The sequence below is a fragment of the Malus sylvestris genome, chromosome 11, assembly GCF_916048215.2.
Source record: "Malus sylvestris chromosome 11, drMalSylv7.2, whole genome shotgun sequence".
In the NCBI taxonomy this organism is placed as follows: domain Eukaryota; kingdom Viridiplantae; phylum Streptophyta; class Magnoliopsida; order Rosales; family Rosaceae; genus Malus; species Malus sylvestris.
The window spans coordinates 7,002,834-7,029,352 of record NC_062270.1 but is presented as its reverse complement, the minus strand read 5'-3'; the positions used below and the strand labels follow the sequence as shown (position 1 = coordinate 7,029,352).

The 26,519-nt window shown below is 39.2% G+C and overlaps 3 protein-coding genes, 1 long non-coding RNA gene and 1 pseudogene across 4 annotated transcripts; 2 read left to right on the top strand and 3 right to left on the bottom strand.

Moving 5' to 3' along the window:
- The first annotated feature begins 9,785 nt into the window (after positions 1-9,785).
- LOC126589161 (uncharacterized) lies at positions 9,786-10,461 on the top strand. The gene has a single exon (XM_050254385.1). It carries the CDS (start codon positions 9,850-9,852, stop codon positions 10,225-10,227), a length of 378 nt encoding a protein of 125 aa, XP_050110342.1. The 5' UTR covers positions 9,786-9,849; the 3' UTR covers positions 10,228-10,461.
- Positions 10,462-11,827: 1,366 nt separating this feature from the next.
- LOC126589188 (uncharacterized) lies at positions 11,828-14,660 on the top strand. The gene is made up of 2 exons (XR_007611754.1): positions 11,828-12,638; positions 13,887-14,660. It is a non-coding gene; the product is annotated as an uncharacterized LOC126589188 (long non-coding RNA).
- A 2,190-nt stretch (positions 14,661-16,850) lies between these two features.
- Positions 16,851-17,605, bottom strand: LOC126590170 (uncharacterized). The gene is made up of 2 exons (XM_050255701.1): positions 17,260-17,605; positions 16,851-17,057 (listed from the first exon to the last, which is right to left on the bottom strand). Exons 1-2 carry the CDS (start codon positions 17,566-17,568, stop codon positions 16,851-16,853), a joined length of 516 nt encoding a protein of 171 aa, XP_050111658.1. The 5' UTR covers positions 17,569-17,605.
- Positions 17,606-17,754: 149 nt separating this feature from the next.
- Positions 17,755-20,078, bottom strand: LOC126590169 (uncharacterized; annotated as a pseudogene).
- Positions 20,079-21,864: 1,786 nt separating this feature from the next.
- Positions 21,865-24,347, bottom strand: LOC126590168 (disease resistance protein At4g27190-like). Its single transcript, XM_050255699.1, has 3 exons — positions 22,682-24,347; positions 22,241-22,565; positions 21,865-21,884 (listed from the first exon to the last, which is right to left on the bottom strand). Exons 1-3 carry the CDS (start codon positions 24,251-24,253, stop codon positions 21,865-21,867), a joined length of 1,917 nt encoding a protein of 638 aa, XP_050111656.1. The 5' UTR covers positions 24,254-24,347.
- Positions 24,348-26,519: the final 2,172 nt, after the last annotated feature.

Sequence of the window (26,519 nt, the reverse complement as noted above, 5' to 3'; positions counted from 1 at the left end):
AATATTGTCTTTGTTTTCATGTAACCAATAGTTAGGGTTTCAGACATATTTTCCAACGACCCAATTCCTGCCGATCGTCGGCGAATTGGGCATTTCCGTTACCTGGAAACAACTTCTCTCACTCTCAGAAGATACATTAAGGTATTGGATGTTCAATATTAGTTCATTTTAAGATGAATTGAAGATACATTAAGGTATTGGATGTTCAATATTAGTTCATTTTAAGATGAATTGAAGGAAACTGTATAATCTACATATGAATGCCCTTCAGCTGGAAGGATTGTCTAAGGTTTTGCGTGTGTGTGTGTATGTGTATTTGTAACTTTGCATCTATTGCGAATCGGACCTCCCCTTTGCCACCAATCGTCTTCCCTTCATCTGAGAAGTCCAAAAAACTCGTTGCAGGCCTCGATTAGTTTCGGTTCTGGCGAGGGTTTTCGTTTTTCAGGCAAGTTTCTATCTCTCTTTTTATTTTTAAGTTGCAGATAATAATTTCTCTCACTTTTTATTTTTTGAGTTGCAGATAATAATTTATGACCAATGTCATCCCATATCATTGTTTTTCAATTGAAGTTGTGGTTTAATCTATAAATTTTGTGTGAGCTTACCACCAATCGTCTCCGGCCATATAAAGTAATGGTCATGTTGAAACAAAGCAACTATCTGAAGGATTTTCTCTTACCTTTGTGTCTGTAGGATTTCAAAATCTTCAATAAATCCACTTTTTTCCTTACCTTTTTGCTTATTGTGGAATCGGGGTTCTGTTTTTCCGGTGATTTTTTTATTGATAAATTGCACCAGTTATGACTGATTTTCCTTTTTGGTTTTATCTTCAAGACTTTGTCAAGGAGAAAGTCTGTGAGGGAAAGAAATGTAATCGAGAGGTATTTTCCTTTTGGCAGGTATCATGAATTATATTTGGGTTTTTGAACAATATTTGCCTAAAAGTATACTCTGTTTTTTTAATGGTATTTCAAAAATATTGTTTACCATCTTGAATGTTTGGATAAAAAGAAAAACCTTGCCAAGTACTTCAGTTTTCCACTTTCATAATTGGCATTTGGTTTTTTAAATGTTTTATGCAAAGAGTGAGATGAGTCAAGTACTCTTGATACTCAGAGTTTGTTCTCTAAACTTTAGTTGTTTGAGGTTGTGTTTGTTTTAGGACAAATCATCTACTTAATAAATGTATCACAAATAAGAGCCATTGAAATCTCTTGGTTGAAATTCTGATTTTTTTTAAAGATTTTATCTATGTTATCTGCTCGCTCACAAATATGTATCGGAAATAAGAGTGCCAAAGTTATATCACGAATATGTATTCGATTTTGAGTACTTGTCCCTTTAACTGTAGCAAGATATTTTTTCAAATACATATACCTACGATTCTGGTCGTAGTCCCACCGATTTCTAATGGAGCACCCAAATGCCGCGGTGTGATTGTTCGTTATGTTGCTTCTCAAGACTTCGAGCAACTTTTCTTTCCACAGGGTAATGATACGAAGGAGCTGTAGATGGATGCATTATTTGTGGCTTTTATCGTTATTGAATGTATGAGGTTCACGGCAATTGCAAAAACGAAATTGGCATAATTCTGCTGAAAGAAAAATGAACTAATCAGATTTTGTAATCTTTATTTTACATTCTGTGACGTAAAATTTCAATGTTAACGTTTTCGATTTAACCAATTTGGTCTCAGTTTTCATCATTGTTTACAATCATAAGTCATTTTTGTCAATTTCAGGTTTTAAAAATAATAATACTTTGCATTTTCTTTGTGGGATGAATTTATTCCATCAAAATGCGTACCTTCAAAAAAAAAAATGATCGGAGTGGCATATGAATGACTATATGATTTCCATTTCCAATGAAAGTGATGATCTTTAAAGGAAAATTAAGAAATCGAACGGTTATAATTATGAAATTGCTACAATGAAGATATGCTATTTGCAAGTAGGGGAGAATGAGCTCATTTTCAAAGGAGAAATGCAAGTATTATTCTTTTAAAAGAATACTTCAAAAAGGTTTTTTTTTATTTTTATTTTTTTAACAAGTGATATTATTTACACTAAAAAAAAGGGGATGAGCTCACCCTTACAATGTGCTAGCAATAATTTGGTTTAAATTCGTTTTTGACGAGAATTGAACTTAAGACCTCTTACTTACAAATGAAGAGAAATATCACTAAATTGTAGTATTAAGTAGCAATTTAAGATAAACATTGAGATCAGAATTTTTGGTGCACATCGTCTAAATTAAAAAGTAGAAATCTCATTTTCAATTTGAAATCTCATACAGAACCATCCTACGTAAATTTACTAACTCTAACTCAAAGTCTTTTGGAAGTCTAGCTCGTGTTTTGTCTCTGTCTGTGAGTGTAACACAACTGGCAGCCTTAAAAGATTGCAAGTCTTTTATTGTGGTCCTACAAATATATCTCTGATCAGAGCAGTTTGCCCCCACCACCATCCTCATAATTCGCATTTGCTCGGAACTCCTTCCTCTCTCGTTCACTAAAGCCACTGTTCGAAACTGACACATAAATAAAGACAGTGATTGAGGGAGGAGGGAGACTTTGATATTTTGATTGAGGATATATTAAAAACATCTCCACCTACTCCATAACCCCATCATGTTTAATGTATGAGTGCCGCAACTTTAAAACTTCACCATTTCAAGCCATTTCTCTGTCTGGGTTTCACTAAAAAAAAAGGGATGAACTCACCCTTACAATGTGCTAGCAATAATTTGGTTTAAATTCGCTTTTGATTATAATTGAACTTAAGACCTCTTACTTACAAATGAAGAGAAATATCACTAAATTGTAGTACTAAGTGGCAATTTAAGATGAACATTAAGATTAAAATTAAAAAGTAGAAATCTCATTTTCAATTTGAAATCTCGAACCATCCTACATAAATTTACTAACTCTAACTCAAAGTCTTTTGGAAGTCTAACTCGTGTTTTGTCTCTGTGTATATGTGTCTGACTGTGAGTGTAACACAACTGGCAGCCTTAAAAGATTGCAAGTCTTTTATTGTAATCCTACAAATATCTCTGATCGGAGCAGTCTGCCCCCACCCACCATCCTCATAATTCGCATTTGCTTCGGAACTCCTCATTCTCTTGTTCGCTAATGCCATGTTTGTTTCCCTTCACTAGCCCTCTTTGGACTAGACTAGAGTAATAGTTAGTCCAGTCTCATGTTTGTTACTTCACAAGACTAGCTTTAGTGGGAGTAAGCCAGACTTGCCTCGACTAAGGACCGTGCTAGACGGTCTTAGAGAGAGACGTCGAGAACCATAGGACTAGCTAATCCCTTCGTCGCCCTCTGCTTGCGTCCCCTACTCTTCTCTTTGCTCGCGTTCTCTCCCTCTCTTTTCATTACCAACCCTGAATCATGAACAAAGACCTTGATTCGAACTTCAATCGGAGAACTCAAGAGCTTCATCGGTCGCACCCTGCTCATACCAAGCTCATCGGTCGTGCCCTCCGATTGGACTCTTTCCTCCTAGACTTCAATTTTCAACGACAATGACTTCAGGCTCCATCCTCCTTGACCTCTTCCATTGCTACCTCTGCTCCGCTTTGCCCCTCACATCTCCTTTTTCCCTGCTTCCCATAACCAGAAAACCCAGAAAAATTGAACCCAGAAAAGGGAAAGAGGAAAGAGACAGTGGCACAGATAAAATGGCAGAGAAAAAGGAGAGGGGATGGATGCAGTGGGCGGACAAAAAATATGAGAGAGGGAGATGAAATGGCAGAGAAATAAGAGAGGGAAAGGATGCAGTGGGCGGACAAAAAAATGAGAGGAATATGAAATGGCAGGGAAAGATGAGAGGATGTAGTGGGCGGACACAAAATTAAGAGATTCTAGAAGGGAAAATGATAATTTAATAATAAAATATTAGTATATATAGATTAAATTAATGATAAAATATTGTAAATATAAATTTAATAATATAATACATGAGTCATGCTTTTTAGTCCGACACTGCACCAAATACTTCACTAAATCAGTCCAGCTTAGCCCTTGAAGCTAGTCCAATCCGAGACAGTCCAGTGCAACAAATGCACCCTTAGTCATTGTTCGAAACTGACACATAAATAAAGATAGTGATCGAGGGAGGATGGAGACTTTGATATTTTGATTGAGGATGTTGATGCACAAAATCAGCGAGGACTTTGGTACAACAGAAAGTGTCAGGTTTTGTGACCTTCGCTTGGTTGCTTGGTTGCTTCAGTCACTAGTGAGGATAAGTACGTAAATGAATAGAGACAGAGAAGCAAACACAGGATGTACGTGGTTCACCCAGATTGGCTACGTCCACGGAGTAGAGGAGTTCTTATTAGTAGTGAAGGGCTTACACAAGTACAAAGGATCAAGCTCTCAATTTAGTGAGTTCTTGTGAATGATTTAACACAAAATGGCATTAGGCAATATTGTGGGGGAATGACCCCTATTTATAGAAAAACTTGTAGCTTTGTCACATTGACATGTGTCATGTTGTGATTGGTTCTTGATGTCGACACGTGCTGCGCTCTGATTGGCTTCTAATCTTGACACGTGTCGAGTAGTGATTGGCCTCCTGGTCGGAGGGGAACTCTTCTGGGTCCTTGACAGTATAGCGTTGGCCGGTGCTCGGTAGTTTCGGGATTGGTCAAGTATGGTACAAACAGTGCTCCCCTAAGTTCCCGAGTGAGGGAAACTCCTCGGTTGGGGACTTGCAAGATCCAATCCCTTGAGTAATCACGAAACTTCTAAGTACCGAAGTGTGGTCTGATCTTCATCTGCCCTTCTCTGGAAGTACCTTTCCTCCATCCGGGAATGGTGTACTTAGCTGATGTTGACGCACAAGGTAATGTATCAATTTCACTTGAAGCTTACTTGTAGTTTCGGGCTTGGTCAAGTGCGATACAAACCCTATAGTAGGAGTCCCCCAAGTCGCCGAGCTAGGAGATCTGCCGAAAGAGGTGACAGACAAGGTAAGCAGTCAAACTTCCAAGTAAGCAACCCAGGATCAGAGGTTTGACTTCGGCTTCCGGTTGATTGTTCTCCTTCTCCTTGTCTCTCATTCAACTGCCAGGATAAGGAGAAGCAAATGGATAAGAGATGATATGAGATACTTTTGCTTTTGAAGAAGTAACTTTCCACAGGCTTATTCTTGAACTGTGCTGGAGGGTTTTCTGGTGCCCTTCAGAGTATAAGGCCGACTCAAAAATTTGAGGGTCAAAACAAGTCCATCAAATCTAGAGTACGTTCGACCTTGATGATATGGGATACTTTTGTTGTTGACGGAATAATGAATGTGGTATGGAAAGGTGTCGTGCTGTAGTGATCTGTTTCAGCTCACCGTTGAACCTTCTGCTTCAATCTTTTGCATGGCAGAAGTGGTGTACAACCTTTGCATTTAAATGGTCCTTCAGAACATTCCTTCATAGTGACTCATCCACGCTTGGCAGCTTCAGTGTAAAGAGCTAATATCTGATCAACTGTCATGAGGTATTTGCCGGTGGAATTCGTGACCTTGACAGCAGTTGAGGATGAGTACTCGAGAGCAATGCTAAGTAAGCAACCAGGCAAAGGCTCCAGGCAGTCAGTTCCAAATTGGAGGTTTGATTTCAGGTTCCGACTGACTGCTCTCTTTCTCCTTGTCCTGCAGGTGTGGACAAGGACAAAGACAAAGACAGGGAGAAAGCATGATATGGGATACTCTTGCTTTCGACCCTGATGATATGAGATACTCTTGTTCTTGGTGTGGCTTATTTGCTGAGGTATTATCGGGGGGAAATAAAGCTGAGTATTTCGAGAGGTTATGTTGAGGGTGCCTTTTCGAATGCGAGAAAGGGTTGAGCATTTTTGCAGGTTTGCCTGTCCGTTGAGGAGGGAGGTCAATGTATATAGGGATTTCCCAATAACAAGTAGTAATGCTATTCCTTTACCCTTCTTGGTCACAGCAATGTAGTGGGAGTTGCCAGCTTTACGTGTTTTAATTTTGTCAGAGCACTTTGAAAAAGTGGTATGTGGTATCTGGAAAGCTGATATTACGTGTGAAGATTACAGACAAGCTTTATCTAAGGAAATCTGGCTCTCGAAGTTCTGAGAGTTGTGCCTCTTCGGTTTTCGAACAAGCAATCCCGTCGAGGATCTGACTCTCGAGATTCGGAAAGCGGTGCTACTCCGGTTTTTGAGAAAGTAATTATGTTGGGAGTCTTTTCTCGAATGTGAGTAAAGGTTGGACGTTCTTGCCAACCTGTCTTGCCACAAAACACGGAGGTCGACACACATAGGGACTTTCCAGTTGTCAAGCAGTGGTGCTGTTCCTTTACCCTTATGGGTAATAGTAGGGTAGCTGGCACTTCGAAATTCTCGTGCCTAAACTTTGTCAGAGATCTTTGACAAAGTTATATGTGGTACCCGAGGAGTTGATGGTGCATATGGAGAGCGGTGATTGATCAGTAAGATTCACGTGCTTTCTACTTCACCAGAAATCTTCGACAGATTGCCCGTAATTTCCGCAAAGCTGATTGTGCATGTGACAGGTGCTGACGAGGCTGCAAAAGCAGGTGCTTCTTCGATTTCTGAGATCGGCCCTCGTGGTCTCTGAGCAGCCCAGCTTTTGAGAAAGCAAACGCCTCTTCGATTTCTGAAGCTCCGTCGAGTGCAGATTTTTATAGAGGCTGGCATTAAGTTCCACAGCACACTTGAATCTCTACCAGTAGAAGCTCATTTCTTGCACTTCTAAGATCTTGATTTGTCTGACCTCTTCCTTCTTCAACACATTTGAAAATGTCTGGACCCTCCGACCGTCGTTTTGACTTGAACCTTGGAGAAGAGACAGCCACGCCTTCTCCAGACAACATATGGCGCCCATCCTTCATATCCCCTACTGGTCATCTTACCGTTGGGGATTCTGTGATAAAGAATGATATGACCGCTGCAGTGGTGGCCAGGAACCTTCTCACTCCCAAAGATAACAGACTACTTTCCAAACGGTCTGATGAGTTGGCTGTTAAGGACTCTCTGGCTCTTAGTGTTCAGTGTGCAGGTTCTGTGTCTAATATGGCCCAACGCCTATTTGCTAGAACCCGCCAAGTTGAATCATTGGCTGCTGAAGTGATGAGTCTCAAACAGGAGATTAGAGGGCTCAAGCATGAGAATAAGCAGTTGCACCGGCTCGCCCATGACTATGCTACAAACATGAAGAGGAAGCTTGACCAGATGAAGGAATCTGATGGTAAGGTTTTACTTGATCATCAGCGGTTTGTGGGTTTGTTCCAAAGGCATTTATTGCCTTCGTCCTCTGGGGCTGTACCTGGTAATGAAGCTTCAAATGATGAACCTCCAATGCCTCCTCCTTCTGGGGTTTTGTCAAGTACTGAGGCTCCGGATAACCACCCTCCGGTGCTTTCTCTTTCTGGGGCTCTACCGACTGCTGAGACTTCCCCTAAGCAACCTTTGTGAAGGCTCCCTTTTGTTTGTTTATTTTGACTCATGTATATGTACATATTTGTGGCTTATCGAAAATATTAATAAATAAGCTTTGCTTCATTTCAACATATTGTGTTAAATACACCAAAGCCTTCTTCATAAAGTTCTTTGAATTTTTGCTTTTGTTGAAACCTGTATTGTTGAAGCTTTGTGAGTGAAGCATGTAGTTTGAGGTAGTGTTCCCTTAATTTCCTGAGTGAGGAAAACTTCTCGGTTGGAGACTTGAAAAATCCAAGTCACTGAGTAGTCACGAACTTTTGAGTACCAAGGCGTAGTAGCATATGGTGGGAGTCCCCCAAGTCTCTAGTCGAGGGAGTTGACGAATGAGGTGTCTTGCTAATAGCCCCGGACTTTTTCTTCATAGATTTTGTTGATGAAGGTTGCTAGGCCCGAATAAGTGGAATTGCAGAAGGTGTAACCGTTGGTGCATTAACATCATAATGGAAGCATCACAATGATGGAAGCATCACAATGATGAAAGCATCATAATGATGAAAACACCATAATGATGAAACATCATAATGATGTTTCTTTGGTGGAATTGTTTTTCATTTCCCCTAACAACCGGAATTGTTTTTCAACATAACACCATCATCTGTAGGTCGAATCACAAAGTTGTCTTCATGAAAGTTGTTCGTTAATTCCTTAACTACAACATATCCAAATTGGAGAGCCGTCGGAGCAGTACAACTCCAGAAATCCAGGTATGATGAGTGACTGTTTATCATTTGTCTGTCAACCCGTCAGATTTGTTGTGAGCTTTGAAACTCTATTTTATCTTGCTCAGATCAGCATGCTTTCTTCATTGAAGTTGTTCCTCAGCTTGTGAACTACAACATATCCAAATTTGAGATCCCTCGGAGCTGTATAACTCAAGAAACTCAGGTATGATGAATGACTGGTTATTATTTTTCTGTCAACCCGTCAGATTTGTTGTGAGCTTCGAAACTCCACTTTCTATTGTTCAGATCAGCATGCTTTCTTCATTGAAGTTGTTCCTCATCGTCTCTTTCATAACATATCAAAAATTCAGAATGAACTAATGGTTAAATATTTCCAGATCTTCGAAACATCACAGCAGCTTCGAAATCTGCAAGAATCCGACTGTCATGCTTGGAGCTTCAACACTTTAATTTCCGTGGCTCAAACAGAAATGGTTCCTTCTTGAAAGTTGTTCATCTGCTCAAGAACTAGAGGGTGTCCAAAATTCAGCTCCATTGGAGAGAAGCAGCAGCTGCAAAAATTTGATAGAGAAAAGGAGGCGAAGCTTTGTTGGATTTCTAGGCTGGGGAAGATTCCAGTTTTTGTAGCAACTTCAGTACTGGTGAATTGCTTGTATTTTTGTCCATAACGAAATTTTGGACTTTGAATTATTATTTGATCTATCATAATATGTTTGGGAACATATATAAGTGAATAAATAAGAAGGAAGATTTTGGGCCCTTGTGGGTGTAAAACAAAAAATGTTTAGGTTTTGTGAACAAAATTTGTTTATTTGGAGCAAGGTTTTGTGTTGAAGCTTTGTAGGTGAAGCTTTGGTGTTGAAGCTTTCTAGGTGAAGCTTTGATGGTGAAGCTTTGTAGGTGAAGCTTTTCGGGTGAAGCTTTTTGGATGAAGCTTTTGGGCCCTTGTGAAGCTTTGGAGGTGAAGCTTTTCGGGTGAAGCTTTTTTGGGTGAAGCTTTGTGGGTGAAGCTTTTTAGGGGAAGCTTTGCGGGTGAAGCTTTTTGGATGAAGCTTTTTTTTTTTTTTTTTTTTTTTTTTTTTTTTTTTTTTTTTTTTTTTTTGGCGCTTGACACGGTCTTCATTTGCTTGTTTTGTAGTGACTGTGGAAGACGGATTGCTTTCTGATTGAGAAGGGTTCCGGCATCGCTTTGCACCATCTTCATGTGGGTAATATAGGAACTTCCTTATGTTTTGATCATGCATGTAGTGATAGAATTTGTTTCTTCTTATTGTAGATGTCAGAGCCTGGAAGTTCTAGTGATGAGGGCTCTTCTAGCTTTAGCTCTAAGTCTGAGTCTGCAATGTCGGAGTCTTCAGGGTCTTTGTTAGAGTCCGGTACTAGAGAAACATTGGATGATCTTCCCAACCGTCAAACTTTAGCTATTGCTAGTTCTTCCTCCATGGCGTTGGGTGAGGGGGTTGTTTTTGATGCCATACCCATAGTTCGCTCTGAGTTCACAGCAGACCATCTAAAGAATAACTTGTTAGATAATGAGAAGCAGGTTGAGGCACTAAGGCAGTCATATATTAAAAACATCTCCACCTACTCCATAACCCCACCATGTTTGATGTCCGAGTGCCGCAACTTTAACACTTCACCATTTCACGCCATTTCTCTGTCCGGGTTTCACGAATGTCAGCTCCCGAGAAAACCGACCACCATCGTTCGATCACAGGAGACAGCGGTGCGTCGGTCTCGGATGACTCCGATGATAACCAATCTTGGCACTCAATGTCTGACTCCAGCAATGTCTGGAGAAAGTCCTGTGGGTCGGATTGTTCAGTGAATGAGGTGGATTTGGAGAGTGGGCTTTTGGAGGTGAAGAAGGTGGTGCATTTGAGTAAAGTTGAAAACAACTGCAGGATTTGCAACTTGGGTTTGGAGGGAGGTGGTAGGACCGACTCTGCCTCTGGGGTCCCAATTGACTTGGGGTGTTTTTGCAAGGGGGATTTGGGTGTTGCGCATAAGCAATGCGCTGAGACTTGGTTCAAGATCAAGGGAGATACATGAGTACAAAAAAATTCTAAATTTAATATTCATTATTTTCTTTGATTTTTGGTGTTTCTGCTTGAAATTATGAACACCCATTTGCTAGATTGTGAATGTTTCTTCTGCTTGGGTGTTTAATGATGGTCTGAAAACTCTAGGATTTTATTTTATTCTGTTTCTGCATTGAAGTGCAAGCACATGACTGTAATTGTTTTCTGGAGTCGCTCTCTCACTTTTGATGTGGTTTACTTCAAACTATGATCTTACTATGGGCATGTTACAACAGATACCATCTTGGTGGTGTTTAGGTTCCTGTTTCCGAGAGTTCAGCTTATTCGAATGATTACTTGCTAATTAGCTTCTTTCTTTTCATGTAATTGTCACGATTGTTCTTATCATTTTGCTTCTTACTGGAATGCCGAATTAGGCAGATCACGTATATGTTGAGACTTATCCGTCACATGTGCGGGGCATGTTGAGAGTTGTCCCACATCAGTGAGGGACAATGTTTGTTATGTACTTGTATGATCTTGGGTTACTCCCCATATTGCTAATTGGTTTTATGGTGGAATCTCAATTTCATCATGGTATCACAGCAAGGTTGTCCATGTGTGAAGCCCAACGGCCACACTCGCTCCACGTCACCCAGTTGTTGTCCACGTGTAGGCTTGAAAATCCGTCACACGTGCGATGGTGTGTTGAGAGTTATCAGCCACACATGCGGGGGTGTGTTGAGAGTTGTCCCACATCGGTGAGGGATAATGTTTGCTATGTGCTTATATGATCTTAGGCTACTCCTCATATTGCCAATTGATTTTATAGTGGACCTCAATTTCATCAGTATATAGTAGAATGCGTAAACTCATATGAAATACGAGAAATCTAGTAAAAGAACAATCTAGTAGTCATTACTTTTACAATCCATCTGAACTCAAAGGTATCGGGCTACCCCTCATATTGCCAATTGGTTTCATGATGGAACCTCAATTTCATCAGTATATAGTAGAATGCGTATACTCATATGAAATACGAGAAATCTAGTTAAAGAACAATCTTGTAGTCACTAATCACTTATATACGAAAATGTCTTTAGAAGAGAAAGTGTTGACTTCGGTTAACCTTTGAGCTAGTGACACATATGACGTATTATCACAGCATTTTTTTGTAGTATTTGTTAATACTTAAGAGTAAGCGCAAGCAAAACAAAATTCAAAGTTAAAATAAAGCTTATACATAACTATAGAGTATAAGGGCAATATCATATCAAAAATGTATAAGGGCAATATGGTAATGTTACCTATTATTATGGGTGATTAACTATGCTTTCAGTTTACCTTTATTTTTTATTTTTCATTTTATTTTTAGGTTAAATTACATTTTATCACATCTGCTCATATAATTACTCATATCAAAAATGCAATTAGAACCTCATACAACATTTATAAATATTTCAAACTCATATAATTACTAATAATTTATTTCAATTTCATATATTCGTCAATCAAACCGTTAATTTGACCGTTAAATGTTGACATAGTAAATATAGAGTCCACATCTTTGTATGACGTGGCAAATAAAAATAATTAAATATTAAAAAAATTAAGAAAAAAAATGAAAAACGAAAAATGTCGTTTCTTCTCTCGCTTGTTCTTCCCACCCACCTGGCCATGGTGGAGCTCTGTTGCGGGTGTTCTTTACATTGTCGAAGCTGACCAAGGTCCGGGAAGGCAAGAAGCGACGCGGCGATACCGATTTCAAAGAGGGTGGGCAAAGGAATTGGGTGCAGCTCCTATCCAACGGTGGGATTTTGTCGACCTTAGTTGTGGTTCTTTGGGAAGAATCGGGATTGAAGAAGAAATGCTTGGATTCGGACGACTCGGTTCTCATTACAGCGCTCGCCAGCCCACACCCCTTCCCAAAACCATAACCAAGCTTTACAATTCGAGTTGGGGGTCCCTGAATTCGAACAATATCAGCCCACATCTTCTTCTCCAGCAAGCTCCACGATGCCAGATTTTAAAATACCTCACACCGCAAACAAAACCCAGATCTCAAAATCAATGAAACGACGTCGGAGGAAGAGAAAGTGGAGGGTCATTGTTGGAAATAGCCATGGCCTCCTTCTTGGAAGACTCTGTGTACGACGTTGTCGTCCATCTAGGTCTTGACGAAGAAGATGAAGTGGTGGAGTTGAAGGTTTGATGTAATTGCAACAGCGACGTCTGCTAACATCGGTCACCAACGGCCGTCAAATTACACATCCAGAATTCTCTCTTCCCGTCCTCTTTCCAACCCCCAAGTCAGTTTCTACAAATTCGAAGCGGCATTTCCTCAATTTCAGATCAAAAGAAACGGTGACCACGGGTTTTCCGGCAAACGTCCGGCCAAATATCGCAGGAAAATGATCTTCTCCTCGTGAAATGTCCTCTGATGTAAGTTCTTTTTCCAAAATTTCAACTTTCAGTTTTGGGATCGATTCTTAATTTCGAACTTTTATTCGATTTTTCTGTCTGAATGCCGGAGATGAGATTTGTGGTCATTCTGTGAAGTTGTTGAAACCCCTAACAATGACGTTGATGTGAAAATGTGGTAGGAAATTGCATAGCCTGATTCCTTGTTTATTCTAGTTGTATTCAACTAGAATCGGGGTTTGTCATTTCTTGTTTGATTTGATTAATTTATTTTTACATAAGCATTTGTCATTTCTTGGCTCGAATCGGGTTCATTTCGGTAGTTTGCTTTGGTTTTGGGTTCCCTGCAAGGACTTGGGGTTTTTGTGGCTCTCTAGCTTGTCACTAGAGTCATAAGATTTGGTTTAATTGGTAGAGCAATATTGTATGCATTATTTCCAGGACCAGAGACGACTTCTTTCTCATCTCCCCAATCTTTTGCATTTCTTAATGTTATTTTCCTTTCCATAACCTGTGTTTTGTTTGGGGTAAACGTGCTATAGAAATAGAACACATATCTTCAGTGAGCGTTCTGTTTCTCCAAAAACTCTTGGATGTCTTCTGGGTCTCAACCGTTTGGTGTCATACTTTCGCAACGTGGTCAAATTATTTCTTGAAGTTGCTTGAAATTACCTTTTTGGTAGACAAGGCTCCTCAAGGGAGAGCTAGCCGGAGGTGTCAGTGGACATTTATTCAGAAATGTTTTTCTTTATCAAATATTAAGCATGCCTAGATACATATGATTTCCGTTACGTTTAGGGGAAGAATAGATTTTATGAATTAATACCAGACCTTATAGTGTATGATAATTTTATTTAGCTTACACGTTTATGATTTATACTACAGTATAGTCATCTTGTCCCTACTATGAGCATGCCCATTCAGCTTACACTAGCTACGGCTAGTGTATGATTATATTTTTCAGTTTACACTAGCTACAGCTAATGTATGGTTTTATCTTCAGTTTACACTAGCGTGTATGGTTAAATTTTCAGCTTACACTAGTTATCACTGTTTGAATTTTCAGCTAATGTAGTAGAGGGTTGATAACCCATTAGGTGTCGGGGATGTGGTTTTGAAATAATTATAACTTTTTCAGCAGGTTTTAAATTTGGGGGCCAAAACCTAATTCCAAAGGAAACTATGCCGATTTTTCCGTAGATCATTTGAAGTTATTTTATTAAATTATATTTGCATGCACGTTATGGCTACGTCACTTTCCGGATGCAGGTCATCACGCCTCCATTTTGGTGTCCACCTTGACGTCCCCATAGGCAGTCGAGAGATGAATTCAAACAGTAATAATCGCAATCGAAATTAATTATACATATAGTAAGCAACGGAAACTGTATCTTTGGAATGAAATTCTGGTACAACAAATGACCTTTTATTGGTTTGTACATATGAAAGTAAGCGAATAGCCGAAGCCACAACCTTCTTTAAACTGCTGTCCTGCATGCATTGGAAAATATTAGAAATCACTGAAATGTGTGTTTCTGAAAATAGCTGTTTAAGGACTAAAGGTTATTTCCAATACTATTGTGGAATCTGATAATTTTATGTGACTTCCATTGAATTACAGTTAATTAGAGTAAGATTTTCGAGATTATCATCATCATTTGAGTCCTCAAGATTAGGTTGTGTAACCTAGAAAATTAAACACGATCAACAAGATGATACAATACTAATTAAAAGATGTACTTATAGAGGTTAATTCAACCTGATTTAAAAGCTTACCTCCAGATTAATTAATTGGACGTAGAAACAGGGGCGAGGAAAGATGGCCTTTGCAATCACTTATAGTGATTGTATAGCATTCTTTTCTATATTTTTGATATTTGTATGCTCTTGGTTACACTTCATTATGTTTGTTCAAAATCCTCGTGGTATGTTTCTTCATTGTGTTGTGTTATGGTTGCAATTACTTGTCTTGCCCGACTGACATGTTATTTCTGCCTATGTATTTTTCTTTCTTACCTCAATCTGGTCTTGTTTTCGCATGAAGTTTATTTTCGTCCACGGGTCACCAACGGCCGTCAAATTACATATCCAGACTCCTCTTTCCGTTCTCTTTCCAACTCCCAAGTTAGTTTCTACAGATTAATTGGACGTAGAAACAGGGGCGAGGAAAGAACTTGCGGGCAGCAGCAGGGTAGTGGGGTTACCTTATGCTGTCAATTTACCTTTATTTTTCATTTCTCTTTCAAATTATTTTATTTCTTTTCATTTTCATTTTGTTTCTTTTTATTTAGGTATGTATTAAAAGTGGAAAAAAAATTAATGGCATTCATCTTTATTTGTAACTTGTAAGTAAGGGATTTTATATTCGATTATCATCAAAGATGAATTTGAACTATATTACTTCTAACCATTATTATCATCAAAACATGTTCCGTCTCATCTCACGTACCAAACGCACTTTTGATGATAGATAATGTCGTTTATTCCATAAAAAATGTGGAAAAGAATTAATGTGCAAAGTGGGTGAAACCCATTTTCTCTCCTCCCGTATCCTCTTTCCTTCTTCTCTTTTGCGCTGCAACAGGAGCCCCATTTAACAGCAAGCCGACGACTGCCGAGTGCCGACGCAACAGCTCTGTCGTCCACTGGTCACCAAAGGCTCTCAAACTACACATCCAGAATGCTCTTGCCGTCCCTTATCCAATCCCCAAGTTAGTTTCTATAAATTCGTAGGCGATTTTCCTCAACTTCAAATCTAAGACACGGTGACCCAGGGTTTTCGGGCCAATATCGCCGGAATTGGGCCAATATTGCCGTCCCTTATCCAATCCCCAAGTTAGTTTCTATAATAGCGGACTTTATAGTGTGTGATCATATTATTCAGCTTTCATTAGTTACGGCTAGCTAGTGTATCATAATATTGTTCAGTTTATATGTGTGTGATCAATATTACAGTATATTCAGCTTTCCATCCTACAGACATGTCATTCAGCTAACACTTGTATGGTATCATAGAATTTTCATTATGAATTGAAATGCAAATATTAGTTAGCTAGAGACAAGACTTCCAAATTATCATTATGAATGGAAATGCAAGAATATAATCAACATCGAGCACAAATAAGCAAACACTAATGATGCGAATTTAGAAACAAACAGTAATAATCGCAATTGGAATTTATGGTACATAAAATAAGCAACATAAATAGTATTTTTGGAATGAAATTAGGGTGCAACAAATGTCCTTTTATTGGTTTGTACATATGATATAGTAAACGAATTGCTGTAGCCACAACGTTCTTTAAACTCTTTTCCTGCATGCATTGGAGAATATTAGAAATCACTGAAATTGGAATAAGTTGAAACGCTTGTGCTTGTTGTATGTGTTTCCAAAAATAGCGGTTTAAGGACTAAATTAATTTTTAAGCCACTTAGCACTAGGGTTATGTTTATTGTATACGTGTCTGACAAAGGTCCTTAATTGCTATTAGGTACCTCGAAAAAATGAAACAGGTAGCAGATTCTGGTTTTAGATCCAAACTGTTAAATTTTTTTAAGTGCTATAAATGTATGTATATATTATATAAAACATGGTAGAATATTTTTTTGAGTACTATATAGACAATTTTCATCAGTTTTTACTAAACCTAGAAGAAGTTGGAGATGGAAACATGCTAATCTTTGTGCTTGATCAATCAATTGTGTTCGTCGTCCCTGTTCATTTCGTCATCTTCATCATTGCCGTCGATTTTGTCATCGTCATCCTCGCCGTCGATTTCCTCATCTTCATCCTCATTGTCGATTTCGTCATCTTCATCCTCGCTAGGGCTGGGCACGGGCCGGGCCGGGCCGGGCCCATTTTTGAAGGAACCGGACCGGACCCGGAATTAAAGGAGACGGGGCGGGCCAGGCCGGGCATTACAATTTTGAAAATTGGAACCGGACCTTACCCGGCCCGGTTGAAACGGGCCGGTTCGATCCGGGTACACGGGTCCTTTTTTTTTCCTGTTTAAAAATGTTTGCTGCACACAGATTGCAGTTTCTCACAAACTGCAATTAGTGCAGTTTTTTGCAGTTTCTCACAAACTGCACAGATTACAGTTTGCATTTTGCAGTGCACAGATTGCACAGATTGAAAAAAACTGCACAAATTCCACAAATTTCACAGATTTCACAAATTTCCCAGATTTCCACAGATTTCACAGATTCCACAAATTTCACAGATACCACATTCTACAAAGTATGAAGCAAGACAAAACCACCACTCAATAGCATCGCCGAACTCCCCGCTGCAACTCCACCAACAGCTGTTGCACCTGCAAGTTCATCCGAGACACAGAAACCAACCCAGAAGATTAATGCTTGCTTCTGCAGTTGCTTCCTTCTCTGCACATCCAAAGAATCCCACCAGCAGCAGAGCAATGGAAGATCCCAAGATATCTGTGGAGACTAGCTTAAGGAAGGCTCTACCCAGCAAATCGAATCTAATGCCATCCATTTGCAATTTTATTACAATTTTATTCACCGATCCCCGAAAACCCACTTAAAAATTTCAAACCCAGAAAACTTTCAACCCAATAAAACAAATTAGCCTCAAATCATACCCCTAGAGAGATTGCAGAGACTGAATTCAGTAAATTACCTTAATTTGGGGAGGAGATGAGATGATGGTGGTGGCCGATTTGGATTCGTAGGACGAACTGACGGAGATATCGACAAACTGTATTTGAGCAGAGCTCAAGTTAACGGAGATAGAAAGACGAACTGACGGAGTTGAGCAATAGCAGATCTTGGCAGTCCAGTCATGGATCGTGGCGATGAGGTCATCGTCTTCTCCGATGGTGAGCCCATCGTCTTTTTCGACTGCTGTGATGTCGACGCAGTCGAGGGGTGCGAGAACGAAGAAAGAAAGTGGGGTAATCGGGGGAAGGGGACTAAATGAGTAAAGCATATGTAAAACGGGTAGGTTCGGGGCCCCTGTATTCTAAAATTATGGAACCGCCCCGCCCCTGTAGATACCCTATCCCCGCCCCGCCCCGCCCCGCTTTGTCTCTACCAAATTTGGCCCTACCCCGAACCCGGCCCGAATCGACAATACCCGAACCGGCCCGCGGGTCTTGTACCCGTTTGCCCAGCCCTAATCCTCGCCGTTGATTTCGTCATCTTCATCCTCACTGTCGAGTTCGTCATCTTCATCCTCACTGTCGAGTTCGTCATCTTCATCCTTACTGTATTAGAAATAAAAGACGATGTTTTCTTGAGATACAATTGAGTTTTAAAAAATATATATATATATAGGCACACACACACCTTAGTGTGCACATACTCGCATATACACACACATATACATTAATATATGTACGCTATTATTCAGTCTTTTGTAAAAACTTTAGAAATCCCACGTATACATCAAGAATTAAAAGATAGATGTTTTTAAAAAAAAAACATCTTTAAATACGCACATACAACAACAACAACAACAACAAAGCCTTTTCCCACTAAGTGGGGTCGGCTATATGAATCCTAGAACGCCATTGCGCTCGGTTTTGTGTCATGTCCTCCGTTAGATCCAAGTACTCTTAGTCTTTTCTTAGAGTCTCTTCCAAAGTTTTCCTAGGTCTTCCTCTACCCCTTCGGCCCTGAACCTCTGTCCCGTAGTCACATCTTCGAACCGGAGCGTCATTCGGCCTTCGCACATGTCCAAATCACCGGAGCCGATTTTCTCTCATCTTTCCTACAATTTCGGCTACTCCTACTTTACCTCGGATATCCTCATTCCCAATCTTATCCTTTCTCGTGTGCCCACACATCCCACGAAGCATCCTCATCTCCGCTACACCCATTTTGTGTACGTGTTGATGCTTCACCGCCCAACATTCTGTGTCATACAACATCGCGGCCTTATTGCCGTCCTATAAAATTTTCCCTTGAGCTTCAGTGGCCTACGACGGTCACACAACACGCCGGATGCATTCTTACACTTCATCCATCCAGCTCGCATTCTTACATTAAATACGCACATAAATGACTGAAAATTAAAAACCTTACATTAAAGCATACCTTGTGTCGTAAATATTCCTTAGAGTGGCATTGAGGTCCTCCTTCCATTCAGCCACTCCCAACGCTGTGCGTACTTGCAATCGGGGATGTGTGTCAACAAGCTTAGGAGCAAATCGCCTTAAGTTTTGGACCTTCTTAACCTCCAGTAACTCCAAAGACGACAACTTCAAAGTATAAGCATCACCACAAAAATAATTGAGTTTTGGCAGACTTTGAAGCTTGATGGACTTCACTTTAGGTAATGTAATTATTTCATCAGTTTCTTCTTCTGCGGCAACGATTTCTTCCATCTGCTCACACTTCTTAACTTCTACTTCCTCTATACTCACAAGGAGTTTGACTATGAACGACGAAAACAAGTATTTCAACTGGTTGCAAAAATCGACCTGCAGCGATTTCAAGTTTCCAAAACTGCTTCCTGTGAACATCGGCTGTGAACTACCTGTCTCCCAAACACACGTTAAACTTAGAGCTTATGTAACCGCAAGGACCTCAATTTATTGAATGCTTCAACAGAGTGACTACTTTCTTCATGCTTCGGTCCCTTGAGTTGGAAAATCACTTCCAATGACGCACAGTCATGTACAATAAGATTTTCGAGATTATCATTATCATTTGAGTCCCCAAGATTAGTTGGTGTAACCTAGAAAATTAAACATGATCAACAACAAGATACAATACTAATTAAAAGTTGTACTTATAGAGGTTAATTGAACCTAATTTAAAAGCTTACCTCCAAATTAATTGGATGTGGCAATATTTCAATGGAGCAGTGGGCGTTTGCTCTTAAATATGGTATGCATACACATCCAGCAGGGCACCAATTGGATGAACGTGTTGGAGAAGTACTGAAATCATGACTTGTTGAATCCTTCTCAGACTTATAATTCTCCAACTTCTTTCTTTGTGGAATTACAGCACCCAATGTCTTCAATTTTTCACATTTTTCCACGTGCATATCTTTTGTGGATGACCATTGAAATGTAAATCCCTCTGGACAAAAACTTGTGAGACGAGGCAGGTCTACTAGTTCAAATCTGTTCAGTCTCGGAAACAAAATCATGTATTTTGTCGCCTCTTCTTCAATTTCCTATGTGATTCTGACTATAGTTTCCATGTCCGAACATTTTGATATCTTTACCTCTTCAAGATTCAAAAGTTCCCGGGCAATTAAATGCGAGAACACATATTCTGGACCATAACAATATCTTAATTTCAAATATCTCAAATTTTGGAAACCCTGAAATCCAAATGGAATGTTTTTCCACAAGTGTGTAAATGAACAACTCCTTATTGCCAACTCACGTAACTGAGGAAATATTGGAGTTGTCTGCCCATCCGTAACTATGTGGATTTTAAGATCAAATATCACGCCGTCAAACATCATAATATATGTCAATCCTGTTCGTCGCAGGAATTTCCGTCGGGGATGTCTTCCTGGCCAACAAGCACACAGCTCCCCGGGAGGTTGGCGCCGGTTGAGGGCTGCTGTCGGGCTTCTGCTTTCCTATCGGGCTTTGTCGGGCAAGTCTCGTCGGGCAAGTCTTGATCGGGCAAGACTCTTCGGGCAAGGCTCGTCGGGCAGTGCTGAAAGAGAATGACAGAGTTAATTTGAAAGGTGCCTTTGTGGGGCCTTAGGTATAGGCCTTGAGGCTCACAATCAAGATTAACTTTTGAGGTGCTCAGGCGTGCCACTGCCATCTTCAGTATGGTAGATGTCGAATGGATGTCGAGTTTTAGTTGTGAATATGTATATGCCCAAGAAACCGTGTTTAGACATGACATGTGCCTTTGTGGGGCCTTAGGTGTAAGCCTTGAGGCTTTCTCTCAAACTAAACCAGTGCTCGAACACATCATATTTGATCTTTATGATTGCAGAAGTCTTCTCACCATTATACTTCTGATTACCCGAGTCCGAGAGGTAGAGCGAACCCAAATGGGTGCTTTTGTGGGGCCTTAGGTGTAGGCCTTGAGGCTTCCCATTAGAGTTCGTTCTTATACTCGAACAGTCTAGACCGCAGAATAGAATGAATCCAAATAGGTGCCTTTGTGGGGCCTTAGGTGTAGGCCTTGAGGCTTCCTATCAGAATCTATTCCATATTTAAGCGTTCTATGATAATCATAATATAATAGAAACAAAACCAAGAGGTAGGTCGATTACTTGCGCCCCAAGTAACTTCGGACTTCTCATTTATCAAGGACTGTCGTGGATGGGTTAAGTCCACATAAAGTTCTTTTTTATGCCTTGAGGCCAAGGACTTTTAAACTGATCAGATTTACATGCCCGAGGGCTTAGGACTTGGATCTGATTTGAGCACTGAAGATATATTCAAATCGGATCCAAATACTGAGAAAGCCTTTTCATCATTATTTTGCTAGAAACAACTTGCATATAACTGGAAGTATACAACATATTGCTAGGCTTTAAAGAATGAAAAGACAAAGACAAAGCAAAGAAGGTCGGGCAAGGTTAAACCTTATCAGTTAAGGCTGATCGTCTTACAGGTCCCTATCTTTGTAGTTTTGTCAAAGGTCTGAAAGCTTAGAGGGAGAGAGGGGGAGAGGGAGATACAAAAAGTGAATCGATACTACAACAAGTTCGAACAAGGTAGCAGAGCTATTACAAAGGTTTGAAGAGAAGGTTATCCCGCGGGGGATAAAGGCTTGTCCCGAATGGGATGAAGGTTTGGGCTGACTACAGCTTCGTTTTGAAGGCAAATATGGTTTTTGAGCAGAGTTTGGGCTTGTATTTGTTTGTTTGATTGAGTGTCCTTATTCTTGTCTTCTCTTCCTCCTTTTATAGACAACTTGGTTTGGCCTCCTGTAGCAGCAGCCTTGCCCGAATGCGGTTTGAGGGTAATGACTCATCAGCTTTTTTACATGTAATGCCACCATAAAGTACTTTATGGGCTGTGCAGTCTGGTCAGTCTATACCACTTGGTCCTTGGGTAGGTAAGGAAGTGGTCCTTATGAATTGTATCAAGTCAGAAAAAGCCCTTCTCTGCTTTCCTAGGTTTCGGCCTGGCCTTGATCTTCTATTCCTTCAGGCCTCCTTTTGGGCCAGCTTCTATCTTGAGCCCAAAGTCAAGTTTTAATCCAAACAAATCCTACCTTTTCTAAACTTGGTAACCATGAAATGCACTTTGATGGAAATATTGCTTTTTCAAATATTCCTGCAGATTGATGCTCAACCCTTGGCGTTGTTTCCTGAAAAAGAAAAATCATTATCAGTTAAAGAAAAATTATACACCAACTTAAGCATTTCGTAACAATTTCAAATTTCCACAATTTGGTTGCCTCCTCATATCATAGAAATTGGAGAGTGGGACATACCTCTTGGTTGGAGTATAGCTTGTTGGCTTGGAAGAAACCAACCAAACTCGGTAGACCCCAGAGACTCAAATTGGTTAATTTATGGAAAGATATCATATCGGCTTCCTCCTCATGTTCCTTCCCCTGCTTTGACACAATTTCTTCCATCTGATCACATTCATAAATATATAAATCTTCGAGTTGTACCAGGTTTCTCGCTAGTGATAGTGAAAATGCATATTTTAAGATACCACAATCTGCCAATTTTAGGAATCTTAGGTTGCTCAAAAAGCTATCTGCAAGCTGACTAACTGACTGTATGAGAGGAAAGAGTTTTTGCTGGGTCACACTTGTTCCATTTGCAAGATACTCGGTATTTGGACAATTCAAAACAAGCAAAATTTTCAAATCTTGAAATCCCTCTTGGTCTAAATATGTGAGGACACGGAAATTCTTAACATTGCTCAAAATCAATTTTTTAGATTTTTTCAACAAAAGTCTAACTGCTTGACTCTCCAACTCCTTTGCATCACTTTCATCAATCACCAAACAATTTTCGAATGCATAAATTGTCATCTTCCAAAAACGCATTGCCCAGTTCCAAAGCATATACCGAATCTTATTGTTGGGCTTTTCAAGACTCTATCTTTTGGCAACAAGTGGATGACACTGGGTATATTTATGGCTAGAACCTTCAAATGATCAGACAGAGACATCACCTCAGAAATGCTTGCCATCCCCTTATCTTCTCTTCCTCTTCCAATTTCCCATTTCGTAAAGCTATTAAGCATATACAACTCTTCAAGTCTACATAAGCTGGAGAAGATACCATGTGGAATCACCTCAAGATTCCTGCAATCTGTCGTATCTAACAACCTTAACTGTTTAAGTCGTCCAATTTCCCTCGGCAACTCATGCAAGGAAACACAACCACGAAAGCTGAGGATTTCTAAATTCTCTAAACTCCCAATAACATCAGTAGACATGCCATCAATTTTAGACCTATCTAGGCACAAGGTTCGCAGGTTCTTCAGTACTCCTAGTGATCTTGATGAGCCTAGGTCTTTCATTTCCACCAAAGCTAAAACCTTCAGTTCTTTCATCGTATCACTAATGATGTCCATGCTACCTTCTGAAAAACGTCCTTTCATCTTTTGTAGAAGCTCAAGTTTTGGGCATTTCAAACCAACTGGAATCTCCAATTTGCCAACAAGTGAGATTGTAGTGTAATGGTCATATGTAGCTAAATTTGGCCACCTTTTATTTTCAGCATTACTTATCAGAAATCCATGTGGATCTCTTGAAGCAATTGATATGGCAACATCACGAACTACGTCGTGCATTTTCGTAGCCTCACTCACATAACTATCTAGCAACAAAAACCTTCTTTTTAGTTGGTAAACCAAAGAATGCACTCTATTTCTTGCATCTTCCAAAGTAACGATGCTGCTAAAATATCCTCGACCCCACCCATATCGAACCAAATACTCAATTGAAATATCATAATCTTCTGGAAATAAACAACAAAGTAAAAGACATGACCTGGCTTCATCACTCTCTAATCTATCATAACTCCATTTTATGCAAGAATAAACTTTGTCGTTCACTCCAGGGATATTCTCTGGCCTGGAATTACGCAGCTGATTAAGGGCATCATCCCATTCATGCTTGTTTTTCTTTTCTAGGGCTTTTCCAACAGTTACAATAGCAATAGGTAAACCTCCACATTCCTTCACGACATCTTCTGCAGTGGAACGTAAATCAGGATCATTGAAGGATTCACCTACCATTTCTCGAAAGAGCTCCTGTGATTCTTCTGTTGTTAAAGTCGGGACTGCAATAATTTGTTGACTTCCCATCCTGTTGCAGACTTCCGAATCTCTTGATGTCAACAAAATTTTGCACCCTTTATGAGTATCTCCATAAGGAAGCCCTATAGCCTCAAAATTAGGCTCTGTCCATACATCATCTAATACAATGAGGATCCTCTTTATTTCCATGAGTCTCTCATGTAGCTTTCGTGCTCTTCCGGACTCGGATTCCACCTTAAATTCCAAGCCTATTTCGTCTGCAATTTCCGACTGGATCGTCCTAATACTTGGACTTTGAGACACAATTGCCATTACAATCTTATCAAACAGGTTCAGTTTTGCCAATCTTGTGATGATTTCTTTTACCATTGTGGTTTTACCCACGCCCCCCATTCCACAAATCCCAATCATTCGTACTTCTACCCTCTTCAAACCCTCTATCACCTCATTCATGTTTGCCTTTCTGGACTTAAAATCCTTAAAACCTTTTTCGAATGTTGACCATATCTCTGGTGGAGGTGCAGGATGGGCCACATTTTCAAAGCCCTTGTTTTGGAGGTCAAGAACATCTTATTTAATCTTATGCAAATTTGAAAAGCAACCAAGGAATTTAAAAAGGAAAAAAATAAAATAAAACAAATGAAAACCCTAGAATCATATACTTTTATTATTAATATGCAATGAAATCAAGATATTAAAATTTGTTTTTAATCTAACATATGTTACTAGGGATATTTTAAACATCTAAAAATACAAAATTATGTGAAGTCAAAACCTAATCAATAAAATTGTTGATCTGGATCCTGAAATAGAATATCTGGTGGGCACTAGATTGTAAAACTAACATTTTAGTTTCTTAGTCAAGCAGGATAAAAACAAACGCCTAAAACAACAAATATTGGACATAACTAGAGTTTAAGAGAAGTACTACATACCTGTATCGTAAATCAACGCAATGCAATTGTCCAACAGAGTAAAATTGAAAATTTTGAAATCTATGCCTTGTTCAGCAACAAATCATATGTCTGGTACTGGTAGTGGTGCTTCACGAATTTGCAAGAAAATTTGAATGTTGAATGTTAGCATGCACAAGGAGGAAAGATGATGCACATCAATGCAAATATAAGAACAGATAACTTCAATGGGGAAGAGTTAATAAGAGCTTTCTAACAATATAAATAGGAGAAGTGAGAAAAAAAAATATATGTAAAAAACCCGAAGGCCCTGTTTTTTTCTCAAGAGGTAAAGTCAATGAGTTTTTGTTAGGAAAATATACTATGATGAGTTTTAGTTAAAGAAAATTGAATTTCAAGGGGTAAATTCATATTTTCAATTGATGGTTTCAGTGCATGTGTATATTTATTTACTCTTTATTATTTTACAGCATATAAATTTCTAATAGTTTACATTTCACCACCATATAGTAGATGTGTTTTCAAACTTTTTGTATTGAGTGAGAAAAGTAAAAATTCGATTATGGGGGGGGGGATTAGCTCAATTTCAGTTGACGTGGATGAACATCAAAATGCATAAACATATAGTACAAACACCTAAAACAACAAATATTGAAAAGAAATGAAGTTTCTAAGAACATACGTACCTGTATTGTAATCAACCAAATGCAACTAACCGGTAGGGGAAAAAAATGAAATTGTGAAATCTATGCCTTGTTCAACAACAATATGTCTGGTGTTGGATCTGGTACTTCACGAATTTGCTAGAAAATATAATGTAAAACCAACACTTTTGTTTCTTAGTCACACATGGGTAAAAATAAACACCTAAAACAACAAATATTGAAAAGAAATAAAGTTTCCAAGATGTACGTACGTACTTGTATTGTAAATCAACCCAATGCAACAGTTTGCTAGAGTAAAAGTGAAATTCTGAAATCTATGACTTATTCAGCAACAACTCATGTGTCTGGTCTTGACATTGTTACTTCACGAATTTGCTAGAAAATATGAATGTTGAATGGTATCATGCACAAGGAGGACAGATTATGTTACCTCAGCAATGCAATGAGCAGATAACTTCAATGGGGAAAGGTTAATAAGAGTTCTCTAACAATATAAATAGAGAAGCAAAAAATATATATTTAACGAGCATTACCTCAAGAGGAGGTGATTCTGAAGTAAGGTATTTTTATTCTTTTTTAACAAGAAAAAGACAAAGGTTATTCTTTTTTAACAAGAAAAAGACAAAGGGAAAGAGAATGAGATGCATTGCTTTCGAACCCACTTTGTATTTCTCTTTATCAAAAAAAAAGGTGAAAAAGATTTGGATACTTTGCTTACGAACCATATGGTATTTTCTTTAACAAAAAAAAAAAGAAGGATAAAGTGAAAGAAAAATTGGATGCATTGCTTCCCAACCCCACATTCTCAAGGCACAATACATGGCTTGAGCCATCCTTATTCGTTCGTGGCATCACATTATTTTACGGTACAAACATCACAATTAGAATCGATAATCTATTTCGAACAATAGTAGGGCTACTATTAGTCGTAGCATATAAATTCTATACAAATTCGTTTGAAAGTGTTTTTTTTTCTTCTACCGGTTACAATTAAATGGAATCGAACTATGAACCAGCCTAATCCTAGTAACCCATTTTCCAACCTGGTATCACAAGCTATCAGAATGTCCACCTGCAAGGCACATCTAGGAAGACCATTGTTTCTGTGGTAATTTTTAAGAAACTCCTTCAAAAGCATAC